General features: G+C 43.8%; 1 protein-coding gene across 4 annotated transcripts in view; it reads left to right on the top strand.

The window, feature by feature from the left end:
* The window catches only part of CCDC60 (coiled-coil domain containing 60), a 157,917-nt gene that overhangs the window by 62,215 nt on the left and 73,906 nt on the right, over positions 1-21,796 (top strand). For all 4 annotated transcript variants that reach the window (XM_070627121.1, XM_070627122.1, XM_070627124.1 and 1 more), the window contains exon 2: positions 6,783-6,862. In XM_070627121.1, the coding sequence (XP_070483222.1) occupies positions 6,783-6,862 (80 nt within the window). The remainder of the gene's footprint in view (positions 1-6,782; positions 6,863-21,796) is intronic.

The following is a 21,796-nucleotide window of genomic DNA, read 5'->3' as shown; positions in this document are numbered from 1 at the left end:
AGCTCTGGGTTATCTCTTCGTGGATGTCCTCATATCCTTATCCCAAAAACAAACCTCATTCTCCCCGAAGAGAAGTGCCATTCACCACCAGAACTTCACTATTGGAGCGCAAGCTAAGAATTCTGGGCTCATGTGCATACTCTCGCCACGGATCCCACCCGTTCTCTGCCTATTTCGTTCTTTACAGCTTCTCCGTAATGAGCCTGAAATTTGCCCATCTTCTTGCTTGCTCCTCATGCTCTTTTCAAACGGCCCCCTTTCCCTCTCACCACTTGACGGAGCATCCCAGCTGTTCCCCTGATGTCTATATCAGCTCAAGTACATTTAGCAGGAATTCATTTCCATCTTAATCTGATTCCAGGAAGTAGATCATATTTTAAGAAGATTAGCAAAGATGGGTTTGGAACATTCTTTCATAAAAGACAAGAGAACAACAGACATTTAAAAGATTGACTTTCTGGCCATGACCTTCATCAAATTATTCTGATTTTCTGCCGTATAAAAATTTTTATGACAAAATCTAACAAAATTCAGTGGGCAAGCTTTGGAGGTGGTATCTGTAAATTAATAGCAGGCAACTGCTATCCTTTATTTGGCGCCCACTGTGCGTAACGGGGGGGCAGAATGAAGTAGTGGTTAAGAACACACACACTTTGATGTCACTTGAACTTGAGTTCAGGTCCAGACTTTGCTGCCTACTAGCACGTCATTTTCATCTTTCGAAACCTCAGCTTGCTCCTCTATAAAATGGGAATAATGATAATATGACGAGGACTGAATGGAATCATGTATTTCAAATAAGAACACACTTAGGATCCTCTATGGCACGTAGGCGAGTGATAGACAGCCTTAGCTCCATTTCACAGGTGGGGAAACAGACTCAGGGAGGGTACAGAGCTTGCCCAAGGTCATCCAACTCCTCAGTGACAGACCCAACTCTTAAACCTGGGTAATTCAGACAACAAACCTCTTTCCCTTCATTCCAGCCACCTCCCACTTCTCAGTTGTCAGGTTAAACTAAATCGCTTCCAAATGTTACTATTTAAACAGTCCCAATACATGAATATTACATGTATTCATACCTGCCCAAAAAAAACCATCCCCACCTAAGGTTCCACTATGAGTCCGAGCTCTCATGCCCCCACATTTATCAGCTTTTAACCTGACACATTACAGGACGTCACATAGCTTCTCACAGGCTTGCTCTCAAAGACTCGTTTAAAAATCAGTCAGAGAAGGGACACGAGCTGCAGGAAACAGGTGGACAGAAGAGACTCGATTTGATTTTCCATGAAGCAAAGAACGGAGACATCACCCACCCTCTGCAAAGCAATGAATAAAACTGAAGCGCTTACGGCCAATGGGACACCCAAGGGAAGTAAGGACAGAAAATTAAAGTCAACTGCCCCAGGGTGGCTTTTATGAACCCTGGCTGAGAGTAGTCACAGAAAGTGAAGCAAAGGACATCCAAAGAGATGGTGATGGGGTTCTCCTCGGCTTTTATTTTCTCCTAATTTTTTATCTTTTCCAGATTTTCTACAACGTTCATTAGTTAGTTTCATAACTAGAACAATCTTAAGTGTAGAGTGCAGATGTGTCCGCTGGGTCAAGAGACATGTTAATCAGCGTCAGTAGGGAGGAATACTTAGCAGCAGTCCATTTATCAGCGATTAGGATCTAAAGGGTGTGGGACACAGGACAGGTAAGTTCTGATGCAAGAGGAGGTAAACCAAATAGATCTGGAATCTACAATTCTTCCTAGGGGAAGAAACTGGGAGAAGTGGGAGAGTTCTAGATTCTCAGTTTTGACAACGATTTTAAGAGAGAGCGAATGATCCCAATTCTGGATATGCATTGAAGCTATGGAAGATTCTAGAAACTTCAGGTTTAGGCTCAAAAGACAAGAAACACCCAAAGTTACCATCTGCAAAAGAGTCCTTATTAAGGGAGAACCAGCTTTATAGTCCAAAAGTACCTGGTCAGCACCTGGAGCCAAGGCATTTGCAGAAGCTATAACCATAACCATCTGCTTTGGCTCTTATTTCCATTTCCTCCCGCCACAGAGAGCTGATCCTTGTAAACTACATTTCCCAGGCACCCTTGCCAGCTGGCTTCCAGGTAGGTTCAGCCAATAGGAGGAGCAGCAGGAAACTGGAGGGTGAGAAAGAGAAGCCAGGATATTTCTCCCCTTCTCACTGAGTTTCTGGTGGCACCTCCAGCTGAAACCACATCTCCTCCGTGAGTCCAGCTTCTGCCAAGTGGCCCAATTCTAGGCCTTTCGAAAGCTATCACTGTCTTGGTTCCACCAGCCCTGGAGGTGGTGGAAGCTTTCTCCTTTTGCTAATCCTCTGACTGTCTTGCCATCCCTTATTTGGCTTTTCAGCTCTTCCAACACCTTCACTATAGTTCCCCAATAGCAAGTCCGTTCTATTGAACTACCCGGCATGAGCTCTGATTTTCTGGCCAGACCCTGCCAGACACAGTGTGCTAAAATAAACTGCTAACTCACATCATTCCAGACTCTTAGGTTCCTCAGTTTAAAGCAGCCTTGAAAACTTATACTTTGCTTATACTGATAGAACTAGTCAGAATTGCTTTACAAACATGAAAAACACTATTATTTTATTATTAGACAATTAATATATGTAAATTACCTAAAAATTAGGAAAAAAGATAACCAAAATAAAAAAATCATAGCATACCTATAATTCGAACACCCTGACATAATATCTCTATTAACAATTTATGTTTATTTCCAGCTTATTGTATTATTACACATATACCTTGCCATATGTCAATATTTTAAGACATTATTTGTATCAGATTATATAAATTTTTGGAAATTTCTATGGCTTTTTATGAATATAGATCTTAACATCCCCTATGATCTAAGTTTTGTGTTTTGTAATGTACATTTCCACTTGAAATTATATCCCTTTCCACATCAATAAACGTACATCTATAGCGAAACTGAATAGTAGCACCAAATTCAAGTGGTCATATACCACTGTCTGGATAGCCTGGGATCTATGCCCCCAATGCCAATTGCTGGACACTTAGGTGTTTCTCACTGTTATTCACAAACTCCTGTGATAGCCATCCTCATGAAAAAATCTTTTCATCCTTGCTGAATAACTTCCTTGTGTAGAAGTGGAATTGCTGGGGTAAAAGGGTATGTGTTTTTAAGGCTTGTCATACATATGGAGAAATTGCCCTCCAGAAAGGTTGTAGAGATATAGAATCTTGGATGCTTCATAAACTTTTAATTGTGCTGATATCAAATGGTGTTTGTAAATGTCCCGACAACCAGAAATCCCTCATCCAACGCCAATTGTTACTGCTGGCTTATTATAATTGTAGTTAAACGGTGGTCGCAATGAAAATGACTTTCTGAGAATCCATTGAAATGCTGGCATAGTTGTGGGACCTGTAGGGTGGATCTTGTCCTGCTAAAGTTTTGTGTCGAGCTGAGGACACACTTTGGCTTTGCTGCTATAAATTGTTCAGCACCAACCCCAGTGAATCCAGGGTCACTCTTTTGTTATAGTGTGACTCCCCGGTGTGTAGGCAACTATCATTAGGCAAGATTTGGGGAAAAAAATACTTGACATTTGGACAGTATCATAGTTGCTTCATGAGGAGGGTGAAATTTGAGACATTTAGGAGACAGATGAGTATATGACTGTGACATCAAGCAGGGTTTCAACCATGTGTTTTCAAATCAGCTGGCAGGGAAATTGGAGTGTGTTTGCTTTTTCTTTGTTCATAAATATGTTTAATTCACAACATCTTTTAAGAGTGTTTCTTTGGTCCTGTAGGAAAGAGTTAATGAGACGCTAAAAAAAAGAGATTAGAAAGGGAGACAACCTTGATTTCAAATGTTTGATCTCAACACGGCCAGTCTCTTTGTTTTCAATGCAAAATGCACCAGAATGGGGGTCATCTGTTTTCGTTCCCCCAAGAAAGGAAGGGGAGGGGAAAGAGGACTAGTTAAACTAATTGTTATCTGTGGACTGCCTTGGTACACCCAAGGGAAGAACACATTTCAGATAGAAATCTTGTATTTGCAGTTAACAGAAAAACCAATTCGATCCGGTTTAAATAAGAAAGGAAATGTTTGTGAAAAGTCCAGGGTCTAGCTAAGCTTAATCGGTTCAACAAGTTACCACAGAACACGTTTTTCTTTGACTCTCCTCTCTGCTTTCCCCCACATCTTCTTCAGCTGAGAGCTGGCTCCCTCATGGGCACAAAAAGGCTGCCAGCAACTCCCACAGATGTCTGCTTCTTCGTTCATAGCCAGTGAGGAAAGAGAACTTCTCTGCCTGTGGTTCTTTAGAAGATCTGGGAATCATGCTTCCTAGAAGCCCCTGGCAAATGTCTGCTTGTATCTCCTTAGCCCAAACCGGGTCACATGACCATGCCTGGACCAGTCACCAGGACAGGGGATGAGCTGTGCTGTTTGGTTCAGCCATTCAGGACCACCCCTGCTGCTGGTACCATGAGTTTCTCTCAAGGTGCTGGTGCTCCAAAGGAGGGGGCTAACCAGGGAACAGGTATCAAGAGAGAGGATGAAGAGATGCTAGAAGTGCAAGAAAAGCAAATGTCCCTTATGTAGAAGTTTTTAAAAGGACTCCTGGACATCCTTATATGCCTCCTTGGTGTCTGTCTCTCCGCTCACTTCAGCCACCCGTCAAGATGAAAACTGATGGGTTTGCCGTCAATTTTCAGCCAAGGGTTTGAGACCCCCTGGTGTATCTAGATGAACAAGATATATTACCTACAATTCATTCCTAATAATAACTAAAGAGATAAAGTTTATACATGATTTCCCTGTTTCGTATCTAGTTGAGCTTATTCGAGCTTATCCCAGGTGCGTATCCTACGTATTCAGCAGATGAGAAGGAGCTGCAGTTACGAAGACTGGAGAATTGCCATAGGCTCTCCGCCCTTACTCTGAGCTGCCCTGCACGGGACATGTGGTGGGTGACCCGGGAGAAAAGTGGCTGAGAGTCAGGCAGGCCAGTAACAGCACCTTCCCTCCACTTGAGATGCCACTCTCCAGCCCCACCACCCTGCCACAAATGTCATTCCACTTTGCTATAACTACTCTCCCCGCCTTCCACATTCCACTTAAAAGGCCCAGAGCAGCAGGCCCCACAGCCCAATTTCGCTGTCAGAGAAAGTGGGTGATGACAGCCGCTGGGAAAATGCCTTGCCTCCTTCCACACGTCCTTATTATGATTTCTCTCAGCATGTACCCAACCTGTCCTCATTCTGCCTTTGAAATACACTCTCAATACAATACCACCAATCAGCATTTGTCACATTTCCCTGGGCCATTTATTTGTTTTAATTCTTTTCTCTTTGTTTATTGCGTAATTGATTAATACTTATGGCAGAGTAATAGGAAATTCACATAAGCCAAGAAAAAGAAATCAAATCTGCAGTAATCTCACCCCCAGAGAGAATCACTGCCTTCGGGCGTATGGGCTTCCATATCTTTTTATGTGTGTACAGCCACATCAAGCATTTCCCAAAAAACAAAAACAGAATCATGCCATATGTATTGCTTTGTAACATATCTTCTCGCTCAAAGAACTCAGGCATCTCCGTATCAGTAAATATACTTACATCGTTATATTGTCATTGCACTTAATTGCCGCGTAGTATTCTGTTGTTTAGATGCACCGTGATTATCTAACCTGTCTTCTGTTGGGAAGATGTATAGGTGGTTTCCAAGAGTCTGCTCTTACAAGCAGCATCCTGGTGAACAATTTTGTTAATGAAGCTCTGTGCCCGTGCAGGAGCATTCCCGTAGGATGCTTGACAGCAGAAGCATCACGCGATCCAAGGGCAGGCACATTTTTTACAGCATTTGGTATGCATTGACGAACCGCACTTCAGAAAAGTCATCACTGTGTGTTCTCGCACCAGCTGCATCTGAAAACACCCATTTTCTCATAATTCCTTGGCATTTCTTTTAATTAAAGAAACCTAATATTGTAGGAATTAATTTCAGGACAGGATAATCCAGATAATAGTCTTGTTATTATTTCACCAAACTGGTAGCTGAGAAAAGTGACTTTTATATTAAAATATAGTTAATTTACCTCTCTTCTTTATGTTGACCTGGTATCAACCTCTGAGTAATGATTTTAAGTCTTGCGAGGTTCCCCCTATGGCTAAGCAAGGGAAATGAATAGAGGAGAGAGAAAGAAAAACCCAGGAATGATGACCTGGATAATTTGCTCATAAAATCCTGCTACTGGAGGCAGTGAGGGAAGAAAAGTACACTTGCATCTTTACGTTGAAGAGATTCAGCTCTTCAAATCGACTCCCTCTGCCACCAATAATAATGATCATTAACATTTAATTCTTTGCTTTACATTCAGTATAACGCTAATAATAGAAGCCTTCATTTTTCAAATGCTGGCTAAGTCAGAAACTTGACAATTAATTTAGTCTGTCACAGCAAAGTAGGAATTATTCCCCCATTCTGCTGAAGAAACTGAGGCCCAGAGAGGTTGTCATCTGTCCAAGGTCACACAGCTGTCGCTGAACAGTACCAGGATCAGAGCTCAGGTGTGCCTGCCTCCAAAGCCCTTGCTATTTCCACCGTGCCACACGGCCCCTCTTTGGTGCAGAGAAGGATGCTGTGCTGCCCAGGATCCCTTCCATCTGATCAGACATCTCAGATGAACGCACGAGCCTCCTGCAGTCTGGCTCTGCTTGTAACAGTTGTACTAACACTTTTTTTGTTTCATTTCTTGGCTTCCCATCAGGTCCAAGACAAGCCAATGAAGAGCCTCAAGTATATGGACCGAGAAATTATAAACCTCAAAAAAGACCTTGTACGAAGCCGGTGAGTGAGCCCAGTATGGAACAACCCATAGACAAGCTGACAGGGCTGGGCAGGCTACAGAGGGGTGCCCGCGGGTCCTTGCCAAGTCACAGTGCCCCCCCCAACCCTAAACATTAAGCAGGAGACTCACATGATGGTAACCCTGTAAGAATCCATTTCCTGACTGGACTTTTCAGGAAGTACCTGGACCAGACTTTCTTCCCCACTTTCGTACATGCCAGTGCCCTGCCTAGAATCCTCTCTGCTTTGCTTCCTGGACCTGAATCCGATTCAAGAGAGTTCCCATATGCTCCAGCAAAAGCTTCCCTTTGTACTGCAGGCCCACAGCATGGTGGCCGAGAGTCAGATAGGCTCCGTCTCAAATACTGGCCCTGCCACCTGCCAGCTGGTAGCACTGGAGGAGTTATTTAACTTCTCGATTCTCTGTTCCCATTCCTGTGAAATGAGAATAATATGAGGTTGTTAGAAGGACTGAATGGGATCATGCAGACGAAGCACCCCTTGTGTGGCCTTGAATACAACGCTGGTCATCTCCTTCCTCCACCCCCCAGTCCCTTCCTCCATGATAGTGTGAGCAAATTGAGGTCTAGGACCATATTTTATTCATCTCCGTGTGGTGAGATGGAATATTTTTCCTTCTCCCCTTAACTCTTTCCTGGGACCTGGAATGTTTCAAGGTGGGATCATAAATGGGGCTTTTGGCAAAGCAACTCGAGGCAGAGTAAGAGAGGAGACTCTCTTAGCACAAAACACACAAGGGATGTGGTAAGAGGGGTAATATAGCCAGCGTGGAAGGCCTATTCATCTTACGCATCTCCCACTCTGAGCCAGACCACAGTGAGAACCACAGCGAGACATTTCCTTCCTGCACCTCCGTCACCTGCAAGCTCGTCCTTCACTGTCCATCTGCGTCTCCACCCCTGCCCTGTCCAGCAGCACAATGATGGGACTGGATGACTGAGCCCAAGACGAGGCAGGAAGGTGTGGGCACTGACGGTGGGGAGACAGAAAGGAGTGAAAGATACTAAGGGAGAGGTCAAGACGGGGCCCCAGAGAACAACATCCTCCCCACTGACTACAGGAGGGGTGGCTGTATCAGCTCTCTGGGGGGGGGGGGGTCTCCGGACACCCACTGTCCAGCAGAAACACAACGCGAACCGTGCATGTCATATTAAATTTTTGAATAGCCGCACTAAAAAAAAACATTAAAAGAAATAGATGAAAGTGATTCTAATAATATATTTATTTAACCCAATATATCCGAAGTATGACCGTCCAACAGGTAATCAGTATAAAAAAGTATTAATGAGATACTTTATATTCTGTTTCAAATACATGATGAAAGTGATGAAAAATGATGAAAGATGAAAACTCCAGAGTGTATTTTACACTTAGAGCACATATCCGTTTGGACCAACCACATTTCAAGGGCTCAAAAGTTGTCATGGACTGAACTGTGTTCCTCCCCAAATCCATATGTGGAAGCCTTAACTTCCAGGGTGACTGTATTTGGAAATAGGGCCATTAAAAAGGTAATTAAGGTTAAATGAGGTCATGAAGGTGGGTCCTAATCTGATAGGACCAGTGTCCTTATAAGAAGAAGGGATGTCAGGAACGTGCACACACAGAGAAAAGGCCACGTGAGGACACACCTAGAAGGCACCATCTGCAAGACAAGGAGAGAGGCCTCAAGACAAACCAAGCCCCCAACACCTTGATCTTGGGCTTCCAGCCTCCAGAACTGCGAGAAAGTAAACGTCTGTCGTTTAAGCCATCCAGTTTGAGGTATTCTGTTATGACAACCCCACCAGGCTAACGTGATAGTCAATGTTGGGATAATCTTGCAGAGAATGTCCCCGGCCTGAGGAGGCTGATGGAGGCCAGTCTGAGTCTTGTATAGAGCCGAGCCCAGGCATAGCATGTGAACTTGACTCTCAGAATCAAAGACTGAAACCCACAAGGACTCCTTTGTTAGTTGCAGACATCTCGGCCTCATTGGTGTTTGAACCCAGGTTAGAGGGCTTTTTGAGGCTGATGCCTTGGGAAACTGGGAGCCCCAGGGACTGGTGAGCAGTAAGGTCAGGAAGCCCAGAGTTATCTGAGTCGGGGCAGCATCTGTAGCAGGTAGCAAAGAAGGAGGATTGCATGGCTGAACGCAAGCCTCCCATGCTCCACCGTCGTGCCTGGAGGACATTCCAGGCTTCAGGAGGAGTGGTGCAGCAGGGAGGTTAGATAAAAGGTGAGGTTCAAAATATAGAACCATCCATACATCATGGGCACCAATCAGTCAGACCAGACGGTGGTCATACACAACCGCTAGGGCCATACACAACCATTACAACTGTGTTGGTTCTTACCTGATGAATATTATCAGCCTTGAGGTAGATGAGCCCCACCTGCAAGTACATACCACAATCTCTAGAGTCTGGGAAATGAGAGTTTCCGCACTCATCTGTATACTCTAGACAAAGAGTTGATCGCTGGAGGTACCAATAGATGCTGTGATCTGTGTAAGACCCAGATACTAAGACTCGACCCAGCCCAAGAAGGACAACAAGCAGTGGCGAGTCATTTGGTAACCAGAAGTGATTGCTCAATTTTCAGGATATTTGCAAGCCTGTTATCAAACACAGCTATTGTTAAATATCAAATTGTATAAATTTTATAAGCTTACAATTAAAGACATTATATTAAAACAAAGATTAATACTCAAAACTCATCACTTCCTAGTGATTTTATACGTTTTACTATTTATCCACGTTCTTGAGGTTATTTGTGGTTATAGTATCTGTGTGATGGAAATAATATATAACGGGGGCTACCCCAAATCTCTCCCCAGCTCTGATCTCACTGATGTCACATTGGCAGCTCAAACTCAGCCACAGTGGGAATATTTATGCCATGGAAATCAGCAAATGCTACAAATCAGGGCTTATTTGTCCCCCCCAGAGAGCCGATTGTTAAACATTCACCAGCACATCCCTGGGGTCGTGCCCCCAAATGACCAAGGTTGAACTTTCCACTAACTCAGTAGAATAGAGGGGCTTGTATTTTTTTTTGTTTTTTGTTTTGTTTTTGAGGGACTTGTCTTAAAGGTGATAAAGATGATGGCTTTTCTGCCATCCTTGAGTTGGCAAGCTGAGTCTGTCACTCCTGCCAGGTGCATTTACCGTGGCTCTGTAACAAGCCAGAATTTAATATCCTCGATCAGACAGGCTCAGCCTGTCCAAGGGCTGGACGTGAAGGAGGACGGGGAAAAGGCCAAACAGAAAAGTCATAGCAAGAAAACAAGAAAAGACAATAAAACTTTCCATCTGGCCACACTCCTGGATTCCACTGACATTTAAGGAACCGCTCCTTCCTCTTCAATGGGAAACACCCCGTTTTCCAGGGGAAATCACCTCTCCAAGAGTTGCAAACCCCATGGCCCCATCTCCCAGCAGTAAATGAGGCAAATTATTAGCAAAGAAGATGTTGTCTTTTCCACTTATTGTTTGTCAAGTCCGCTTCACCTCCTATTAGAAGCGAGCCCACCTTGAACCAGACACCTTGACTCTCTGCTAGGTTTTTATTTAATACTTCAGCCCTTTATAATTCAATTGCACCATCCCTGGTTTCATGGCCAATTTAACATGATGCTAAAAAGAATAAAAATCTAACTGCTTTCTGCCTCTGTGTTCCACCAGATGTTCGGTGGCACATAGATGCAAGCTCTGCACTTACTTGCCCAATTTCTCCTGCTGGAAGTTGACAATTGGGGCATCTGCCTGTGCCCAGTTCTTGGTTGACTCTTGAAGCTGATGACATACTTCCTTCCAAAGCTGCTCGCACTTTTTATTGCAAATGCTTTAAGGAAAATAAACATCTCTGCGGCTAAAACAACTGAAATGTTGAACCTGAAGCCATGATTTACCGATGGCCAAATCCAGCTAGGTACAGGCATTTGCAAATAAACAGTGATGAATTAACCTCCATCCCCCAGCAGACCCCAGCAGGGTAGAGATTATGCAAGTGTTTATGAGGTCTGAGACTTTGTTTTCCAGCTGCATTTGGTAGACAGCTGAAGCAAGGCAATCAGGCAATCTATGAAGGTGGAATTTTGGCAAAGGAAGAAGTTCTTTTTTTTGTATGAGATTAGGCACTTCCTCTTGACTCCTCCTTAGTCTTCTGTGCTCATTCATTTTCTTCAGCAAATATTTTCTCAGTACCGGGCATCACCAGGTATACACCAGACATCATTGTATATATTAGAGCCACAGCAGAGAACAAAACAGAAGAAATTCCTGTCCTCAGTGGATAGGAGACATGGCTGTGCATTAAAATGGGACAAATACAACAAAAAAGTTAGCAAGTAAACAGGATTTGGGTGGGGAAAGTTGGTTATATACAATGATGAATGTAAAACAAGGTGACGTGTATAGCATGGTGATGGGGAGGGAGCTGCGACTTTAGGTAGAGTGGTTGGAGAAGGTTGTTCTGTAAAAAGAATCCTGGACCTGATACTTGAATGGTGAGAAAGACCCACTCACCTGAAGATAGAGGGGGAGAGAGGTGGACTATTTCAGAGGAGAATAGGTGGATGGGTGCCCAAGGTGGAACAAGCTGGAAATGTTGGAGAAACAGAAAGAAGGCCAGTGTGGCTGGAGCAGAGTGAGAGAAGCAGTAGATGAAATTAGAGAGATGGGCAAGGCCTCAAGGCTGTGCTGAAAAGTTTGCATTTTAGTCTAATTGCAATAAGAACCCATCGGAGGGTTCTGAGCAGGAGAAGGACGTGATCTGATTTTTAAAAGAACGTTCCATCTACTGCATAGAGACCAGTTGGAAGGCTGTGGTAAGAAATGATGATGCCTCGAATCAGGCAAATAGCAGTGAACTGGAGAGAAGTGGATGGATTCTGGATTTATTCGGAGCCACAGGACTGGCTAATGGATTGGATGTGGGAGACAAGGAAATGGCAGGATCAATGTGCTCCAATGACTGGTTTTATCTGTCTCCCTCACTAGAACGTAAGATCTGTCAGAACCTAGACTATGTCACGTCCACTGTCATAGTCCCCAAATAAATGCTTATTGATGGGATGAATTAGTTCTTTTCTCCACCTCTAGAACTTAGCAGTTAAAAATAAGGGAGAAGGCCTGTATATTAACTTAAAGGAAGTGAGTAAGGGAGATGGTTTTTATATAAATCCCTGGGATAAATCAATTGATGAGATGGCTGGTCCATTGCAATCTCCATCAGGCCTCTTAGGTGAGCCTGCTGGTCTCTCCCTTTTCCACTGCCATTCAAGCAGGAGTGTGTACTCTGGTTTACTGGTGAATGACCTTGTGGCTGGAAGGAGAAGGTCTCAGTTTGTTGTACAACAGAGTCAACCTGTCCTATGAATCACCAGGGTCTGGCTCAGTGCCTGGCATTAGAGAAGGCACTCAACAAATATTTGCTGAAGTTTATATTTACGTAACATCTTAAAAATCTTCCCTGAGGCAGGCAAGAAAGGTCTTGTTGACCCATTTTTCAGATGAGCAAACTGAGACTCAGAGAAGTTCAGAGATTTACTTAAAGTCATTGTATCAGCTAGCTATTGCTGTGTAACAAACGACCTCAAAAACTCAGTGACTTAAAGCAATAAGCTTTTATTAGAGATTGTGAGTCTATAGTTCAATAGGGAGATTCTCTGGTCTCAGCTGGGCTCCCTTGAGCATCTGTAATCGGCTGAGTGTTGAGTAGGCGGCTTTGCTGATCTTGGCTGGGATCTCTCACATGTTTGGAAGACAGCTGGCCACAGGCAGCTCTATGCTGACCTTGGCCGGAAGAACATGGTCTCTCATTCTCAAGCACATCAGCTAGGACTTTTTCTCAGGGTGGCAGGATTCTGAGAAGAAGTGGAAGTGTGTGAGACCTCTTGAGCTTTAAGCTAGGCGCTCACAAAACATCACTTCCACCGAATTCTTGTGGCTAAAGTGAGTCACAGATCCAGCCCAGATTAAAGGTGGAGGAATAGACTCCACTTCTTGGTGGGAAGAGCTTCAAACTCTCATTGCAAAAGAGTGGAGATTTGGGGTCATTTTTTCAATCCACCACAACCAGATGGCCAGTTCTGAGCTGGCCTTTGAGACATGAGCTGGTATCACCAAAGATAATCTGTGCACATCACTCTTGGGAATGTAAAATGGAAACCATGTCAAGAATCAAACAGGTAGCAATGAGAGTACAAACTGCAGGGCTATAAGAAGGAGAGGCCAGAAGGGCCATGGAGAGCTGGGTGGAAGCCAAAGGTGTAAGGGTAAAATGACTATGTGTGAGCAGATGCTAGAAAGAGAGGGAAGGTGGAGAAGAAGCCAAATAGAAAGTTAGAGAACAGAGCAAGCATAAGCAAAGAAAGTCCTTGAGTAATACCAATACTCAACCTGAAGACTTTGAAATTTCTGCTATTGAGGTCCCTGAAACTATCTTCTGGAGAAGATCTCCAGTTCCTCTCTTTATGAGGCTCCTGATCTTGGATTCCCATGAGATTTTTCATATCCTCATCACTCCAACACGTGCTTTTACAATAAGCCCCTCTTAACTGGGCTAGCTTGCCAACCAAGGAGGCTGGCTAAAATGATTTCTTAGCTCTTTTTTTTTTTTAAAGATTTTATTTTTCCTTTTGCTCCCAAAGTGCCCCCTGGTACATAGTTGTGTATTTTTATTTGTGGGTCCTTCTAGTTGTGGCATGTGGGACGCCACCTCAGCATGGCTTGGTGAGCGGTGCCATGTACACGCCGAGGATCCAAACCGGTGAAACCCCGGGCCGCTGCCGCAGAGCATGCAAACTTAACCACTCGGCCACGGGGCCAGCCCCAATGATTTCTTAACTCTTAAAGATAGAGAGATCAAGAGGAAATATGACATTTTATCATCTCATCCTATTTCTTGGGCTGCTTTATGAGTTAATGGTGTTTGATGGGGACATTCACTTTAAGATATGGTTTGTGTCTGAGTTGGTAGGTAGAGTGAGCTTCTCCCAACTTTTTTTGAAACAGAAGAAATGAAACTAATAATTTATTTAAAAGTTAGATCCAGGCTGATGGATATGTGGCACATGTACCCCTACTCCTCTCTCCTGTGCCCAAGGCAGACATCACTAATGGATCACAGCACTCTTTCCATTTGAGCCAAACTTGGTATCAAAAATCCTCTCAACCTAGCACTCCAGGAAGCCACCACTATTGATTAGAGTTGTTCCATGGGATGTAATTTACTTGTCATCTCTAAATTAGAAGACTCAAACGGACACTTTGGTATCTTTAATGATACCTTATTAACTCAAATTGAGGGTTGGAGTGCGAGACCAGCAGGAAGCACAGATCTCACCTGGATCCCTTTATGAATGAGGCTGTTTTTAATCAGTGAATTTAAACAGTTGGAAAAATTATTGTCAACAACAGACACCTACAGACTGCTCTCAATAGGTTCTGCTTCTCATCATTCAACCCCCAGGACCTCCACATCCATAGCCTGTAACCCAGAACTTCTTCATTTACAAGTTCAAGCCTGATTTTTTTCCCACTGCCCCCTCCTCCAGACTTGAGACTTACCTCGAAGCCCCAGAATTATTTAAGGTCATGGATTGAGATGCCGGTCAATACCTTGGATGCAGGCAAAGTTAAGGTCTCTGAATTGCACCTTATGAATCATTCAGAGAAGACCTTAGTCCCCCCATGTCACATCACCCCGACACCCTGCAGCCAGCGAATGGACATTAATGAGCCCATGGTGTGTTCCATAAATGTAAACACATGGCCCTGTGTCCTTAGCCCAGAACTGATAAACACAGCTGCACACCCAAAGGGTAGGTCACTGCTGTGGGCTGGAGGGAGCTGACCCAAGTTAATTGCATTTTTATCCTCTTCCATGTGACCCAGGGGCCCTGCCCACTTTTTCTCGGTTTCTGGCGCCTTCACGTGTCTTTGACATCTCTAGTTAACCGGTGTTCCAGGGCAAGTTTTCTTCTCTGCTTTTCTTGCCCCCCTCTCTGCTGACAGGAAATATCGTTACCATTCCTTTCCTCGTGGCTAGAGCTGCCTCAGAGGATCCCACATTAAAAAAGAACTTAGCCGGAAGAGCTTATTTTCAAATTTAAGAATCAAAATATCTTGCACCCTTGAACCTTTTGTTACATAAGTGTCTGCACAAAACTTTGTTTTCTGAAATTCTTTCCCAGATGACAGGCAACATGCTGAGTCTTATAGCCAGGCTTGGAGGGCTCACATCGTAGAGTGGAAAGTTCACTGGCTTTGGAGTCAGCTGTGGGTCCAAATCCCAGCTCTACCAGTTGTTAGCTGGGTGGCCATGAGCAAATCAATTCACTTCTCTAGACTTCAGTTTCTTTATCTATGGTGTGGGATAACAACACGTAATTCACACTATTGTTGGGATTTGTCACAACAGATGTGGGTGAGGAATGTAGGAGTAGGTCATTAAAAGTAGCCCTTGTTTTTAAACTGGTATTTGAAAATATTCGCGGGAGGCAACAAAGAGTGTGAGCCTTGGAGACAGAGACACCCAGCCCTGTCTCTTATCAGCTGAGTGACCTTGGACTGGTCATTTCACCTCTCTGAACCTCAGTTTCTCATCTGTAGGATAGAATCAATGCCTTCTTTCCGGGATTTTTTTTTTTTTTTTTTTGGTGAGGACAAAATGAAATGATGTGCATAAAATCTCCTGTTCTCCCTCAGTTCCTCCTTAGTTACTATAATGTTCTTAAAAGAGAGGTGAGACCCAGGAATCCAGAGCCCAGTAGTCCATCGATCTGTGATTAACTGGACCACCTCAGTCTGGCCTCTTCCACTCTCCAGGCCTCAGTGGTCCTGGACCAGGCAAACGGGTGATGCCCCCCACCATTGAAGATGAAGAATGGGTCCTCCCTAAAAGACTGTCCTGGCCTACAAAACTTTTAGGTAAACACATCTTTTGGTGAATTCATCCTGTTGATTAAATGTGTGTGTGTGTAAGAAACAAAGAGACAGAGCGAGAGTCATAGAGGGTCTGTTATCCAAAACAAAGACCCCACACTAGATTTAACTTCCCCAGAGCTGAGCGGAGAGCGTGATATTATCCAGCTCAGAATTTGGTTCATCCACGTCCCTCCTTCACCAGCAGGAGAGTCTGTATCAGCTACATTCAGAAAGGAAATGCCAGGAGATAAAATGCTGACAAGAAGCGACAGTTATGACTCTTCTGCCATTTTAAAATCATTGCAATAATGCAGACCTCAGTCCCCCCAAGCTATGAGCAGAGAGCTAATGATTTTAGGGGACTCATTGGATTTTTATTTTTTGAGGAAGATTAGCCCTGAGTCTGCTGCCAATCCTCCTCTTTTTTGCTGAAGAAGACTGGCCCTGAGCTAACATCCATGCCTATCTCCTCTACTTTATATGTGGGATGCCTAACACAGCATGGCTTGACAAGTGGTGCGTAGGTCCACACCCAGGATCCAAACTGGTGAACCCCGGGCTGCCGAAGCAGAACATGAGATCTTTACCACTGAGCCACCAGGCCGGCCATCAGGGAACTCATCGGATTTTTAACCCTATAAGAAAATAGGTCATCTTCCCCAAAGTTTCCCAGCGTATGTTGAACAGGACACTCATCCCACAAGAGGCACAGTGAAGAAAAGTGTTGTGTGGTCACATGTGTCTGAGAAATGCTCTGAGCTCAATCCTAGCCTCAGAGATCCCCAGGCACAGCAGAATTTGAAAGCCCTATAAAGTCCTATAAAAAAGAAGCCTACTTAAATGCATGTAGCCCAGCATTTCCTAATCATTGAACCACAGGCTTCCATTTCTGGCTGCATGGCAGACTAGACACCTTGAAGTAGGAAAAGAAACTAAACGACAACCTGGATGTAAAATCCAGTGATGTTTCCTATGTGTTGTAGGAGGGGTTCCCAGGGAAACAGTCTCAGATGAGATTTGCATGCGGGTGGTCATTGGAGAGCGCTGTCAGGACCAACACGTGTGAGGGAGTGGGGATGCAGGAGGGGGTTGAAGAAGAAACGTGATGCTGCCACAAAGAGGCCTTGACCAATCTCGATCTCGAGGGCAGCTCTGAAGCTAGGATTGCCCCTCAGAGATGTCCCACGCTGAGGCAAGGAAGGGCCACGTTTGTAGCCATGATGTTCCTAGGGAGGGACCCAGCTGGGAGTCTTCAGCAGGAAACAGTGTTGGTAGATGCTGGGCCTAGGAGGGGGATTTGGGTAGCACACCGCAACATCCAATTCTGACCACCCGTTTTGCTTTTGGCATCCACTTGCTTTGTATAAAAATTTCACCCCATTTGGGAACAGATCCTCCAGGATTTGGATGGATTTCTTTTCCTGGAGAGACTTAAAACACCATGGTTAGGGGGTCAAACTACTGCCTTCACCACCACAGCTTGGTCTTTGGGCCACAAGTGATATTCATCATCTCTGCCCGTCCACCCAGTCTATAGTCTCCTCACCTTTGCCCAGCACTTTGGCTGGTCTAGGTCATTCCCCTGATCACTGTGCCTTTCTCAAGCCATGGCTGCTGCCCGGTATGAGGAAGGCCGTGAGGGTATGAGGAAGGGCACGCCCTTTGTTGAAGCTATGTCTTTTATTTGAGGGCAATTCCTGGGGAGTAACTCAGCTTGAGTCCTCAGCAGGCAATAGCAACTGGAGAACTGAGGGCTTCTGTCTAGAAAGTGGGGATTCTGGGTGCTACACCCCAGCACCCAGTGGAATACGGGTCCAGAAATAAAAGCTGGAAGAGCAAGGAGCAAGAAGTTATGAAAAAAACAACTGAAGTTATTTGTCTTTGGAACGTTTTATCCTCAGGCGCAAAAATCATAAATTAATATCCCACAGACATGGTAGGCAATGGAGGTCACTTCGGGAATTGATTGTCCAGTCTAAGGCTTCATGTGTCAGGTGAGGAAACCGTGACACAGAGAGAGGAACGGCCTTGTCCGAGAGCACAGAGCATGTTAGCAGCAGACCTGGACCTTGCATCCACTCTAGAGCCTTTGTTCCACATTGTGCCTCTTCCTCCCTGTGTACCATTTTGCAATTTTGTTTAGTTATTTGAATAACGTCCATCTCCCCCAATAGATCACAGGCTCCATGAGAACAGGGACCGTATAGCTTTTTGCTTACTAATATATTCCCGGTGTCCAGCACAGTGTCTGGAACACCCTTGGTGCTTAATAAATATTTGTTGAGTGAATTCGTGCACGTGCACTTCAGACTTTCTCTAGCATTTTTTTAGGCATCAGCCTGATGGGAGTGGAGGGAAGGAAGATGACTAGATGCCGCCCTGAAAAGATCATGTGGCCGGGATGGGCCGAGAGGGAACCTAGCTGAGAGCAGCAAGCACAAGCCTGGCTTCTGTCTCAGGATCCCCTGCAGGCTTGGAGGCAGACTTCTTGGGTTCAAATCCCAGTTCTGCCACTTACAAGCCACATAGTGACAAACAAGCTGCCTAATTTCTCTGATCCCCAGAGTGGGGATTGCAAAAATACTCTCCCCGTCTCACAGGGCTCTTGCAAGGATTACAGGAGTTAATACATATAAAGCTCTTAGAACAGTGACTGACCCATGGTGCGTGCTCCCTAAATGGTAGCTGTGTATGACATCATTCATGTTCCCTGAGTGATTGCAACTAATTTACAAGATGAGCATGATCTCATGGCTTTCTCCCTGTCCCCGATCGTGGGGCTACAGGCAGAGCTCAGCGTAAGATCCAGCATGTGGTACCCGATCCCAGATTCTGAACCTCAACGGCCATGTTTTAGGGACAAGTGAAGCAAACAGGATGAGGGGGGAACGTCAGGATGGATAGTTCACAAGAGGAGGCTGTGCAAATGCAGCTGTTGGTGCTGGATTTCCATATGAATTTTCAGTCTCTTCCATCGGCGTTGTTGAGCAAGCCATTACTATAATGGATGTGACCACAGGCTGTACACTAAAGCCCTAAGCCACCACTTAGCACAGACGCTGCATGCATTAAGCCCTGTAATTTTTTTGAACTTTTTATTGAAATATAACATAATCCAGGAAAGCACACAAATCGTTAGGCAGACAGCTCAATAGATTTGCACAAAATGAACACACCCTTGTAACCCACACTTACATCAAGAAAAGGAACATTACCAAGGTCCCCCTGAAAACTCCTCATGTCCCTTCCGGTCACCACCCCACCCCAGAGAAAATCTCAGTCTTGACTCCTAAGACTTGGATTCGTTTCTCCTGCTTTGAACTTTACATAAATGAAATTGTACTGTTGTCACTCGGTATCTGGGGTTTTTTTCATTCCACATTATGTTTCTGAGATTTATCCATCCTGTCTCATTGAGTTAGAGTTTGTTCTGTCTCAGTTTCCGTGTAGTTTCCATTGTGTGAAGGTAGCACAACTTATCCATTCTAGTATCGATGGGCACTTGGATGGTTTCCACTTTGCGGCTATTACGAATAAAGCTGCTCTGAACATTCTTATACATGTTTGTTGCTGAACATATGTACGTATTTCTGTTGGGAACATAGCTAAAAGTGGAATTGTTGGCTCATAGTGTTTGCTTATGCTCAGCTTTATTTAGTAGATACTGCCGAACAGTTTCCCAAGCCTTATATTTCAAAGGACTTTTAAAAATACACAAATAAGGCAATTTGGAAAAACTAGACAATATAAAAATAGATAAATAAGTAATAGAACCAAACATAATTATTTCACCCAGGAATAATCCCTATTCATGTTTTGGCATATCCACTTCCAATATTTTTCTATATATGTTTGTGTATTTTTTTTACAAAGACAAAAAGAACTATACTGCATATTCCATTTGGTAACCTGATTTTTCATTTAGCAGTAGATTGGGGACATCTTCCATGTCAATAAATGAACACCCACAACTTAATTTTCTAAACTTTTTAGTATGAAAATGTTCAAATATCTTTAAAGCAAACAGAATAATATAATAAACCTCTATGCACCCATTACTCAGATCAATGACTGTCTACTCATAGCCAATCTTGTTTTCCATACACATCATCTTCCCCCATTATTTTGAGGCATTTATGATTTTACCTGTAAATATTTAAACAGCTATCTAGATAAGGACTCTTTTCAAAACCATAACCACAATAATATTATCACATCAAAAAAATTAGCAATAAGTCTTTAATATCAAATAACCGCTCAAGTATAACAGCCCCCTTAATGGTTGTATACTGTTCTATTGTAAGAATGTAGCATAATTTATCTAAACAAATTCCTCTCGTTGGACTTGGTTATTTTCAATTTATTCTCCTGTTGTATAAACAATGCTTAGATGGACATCTTTGAGGTCACATCATCACATACTTTAGTCCCTTGAGATAAATTCCTAAGGTATGCAGCTTTAAGGTTCTTGACACTTAACTGAAGCCTAGATCCCCACTGTGTTTCAGTTGCTGAAAAGTCGCTAATTCATAAACGCCAGAAACAAAACGGGCTCTTCTCATAAGAAATGAGAGCAACGCAAGAAATATGGTATGAGAGGCTGAAAATACTTCAGACATGACTTTTTGCCATTTTCACTTTAACATAGTCGTTGGCAGCAAATAAGCAGTTTATGAAAAGCAAAATGAAAACAGAATGTTCGCGAAATAAAACCCCCCTAAATTTTATGGGGAACGTCCAGCTGAGCCACCGACAGCCAATCTGCGTCATCAACAAGATCATCTCCCATCCCCGGGATTCTTCATGTAAAATCTTCTTTTTTTATTGAGATATAATTGACATACGATATCCTATTAGTTGCAGGTGTATATCACAGTTATTTGATATTTATCTACATTATGAAATGATCACCACAATAAGTCTAGTTGCCATTTGTCACCATACAAAGTTATTACAGTGTTATTGCCTGTGTCCCCTATGCTGTACATTATAGCCCCACGACTTATTAATCGTATAACTGGAAGTTTGTACCTCTTCATCCTCTTCACCTATTCCGCCCCCCACTGCACATCAAATCTTTTCCGCCCCAGAACTTCCTTTCTTCTCAGCCCCACCATCAGTGATTGTTTTCACGGTTTTCTCTCAGATGAGACTATTGCCAACGGCCATTACCTATTCACTTTTTTCAATGCAAATGAAAGCTTTCATTTTTCCTGAGCAGACTATCGCCTTTGAGCACGTCTTTGTCTGGGTCTTTTCTTTAATATTAAAGGACATTTTGCCATCATGATTTCACTGAAAAGTAAAATAAAATAAAATTTTATTAAGAAGCCGGAAACCCCCACGAGTTCACCAAGCTCACCTGCACAGTGCTCAGGAGCAACCCTTGGGATGCTAGATGGAAAATCATCTTGCAGCCCACTGTGAGAAAAGCGACAGGCTGCCATTTGTCCCACCCACGACCCACAGGAAGGCAAAGCAATAATAATAATAATCAATAGTAGGCAGTTTAAACCCTGTTATTGCAAAATTAAGGCTTGTAAATATATTTCAACAGGTATTAATTTACCCACGGCTCTATTCCAAAAGTGCATAACAGCAAGAATCATCTGTAAAACCCATTTCCCAGTCACCTACCCCTCCCCTGATCTCGTGTATTGACAGGTAGTATAATATATCATGGCTTGGGGCCGGCTCCGTGGCCGAGTGGTTAAGTTCGCAAGCTCCGCTGTGGCGGCCCAGGGTTCGGATCCTGGGCGCAGACATGGTACCGCTCGTCAGGCCACGTTGAGACGGCGTCCCACATCCCACAACTAGACGGACATGCAGCTAAGATATACAGCTGTGTACAGGGGGGTCTTGGGGAGATAAAGCAGAAAAAAAAAATGATTGGCAACAGTTGTTAAACAGTTGTTAGCCCAGGTGCCAATAAAAATATATATATATATATCTCATGGCTTTTGGGACCAGTCTGAATCCTGGCTCCACCATCGGCAAGCTG

The sequence above is a fragment of the Equus przewalskii genome, chromosome 7, assembly GCF_037783145.1.
Source record: "Equus przewalskii isolate Varuska chromosome 7, EquPr2, whole genome shotgun sequence".
NCBI lineage: Eukaryota > Metazoa > Chordata > Mammalia > Perissodactyla > Equidae > Equus > Equus przewalskii.
The sequence above is the reverse complement of the archived record's forward strand: the minus strand, read 5'-3'. Positions and strand labels throughout refer to the sequence as shown.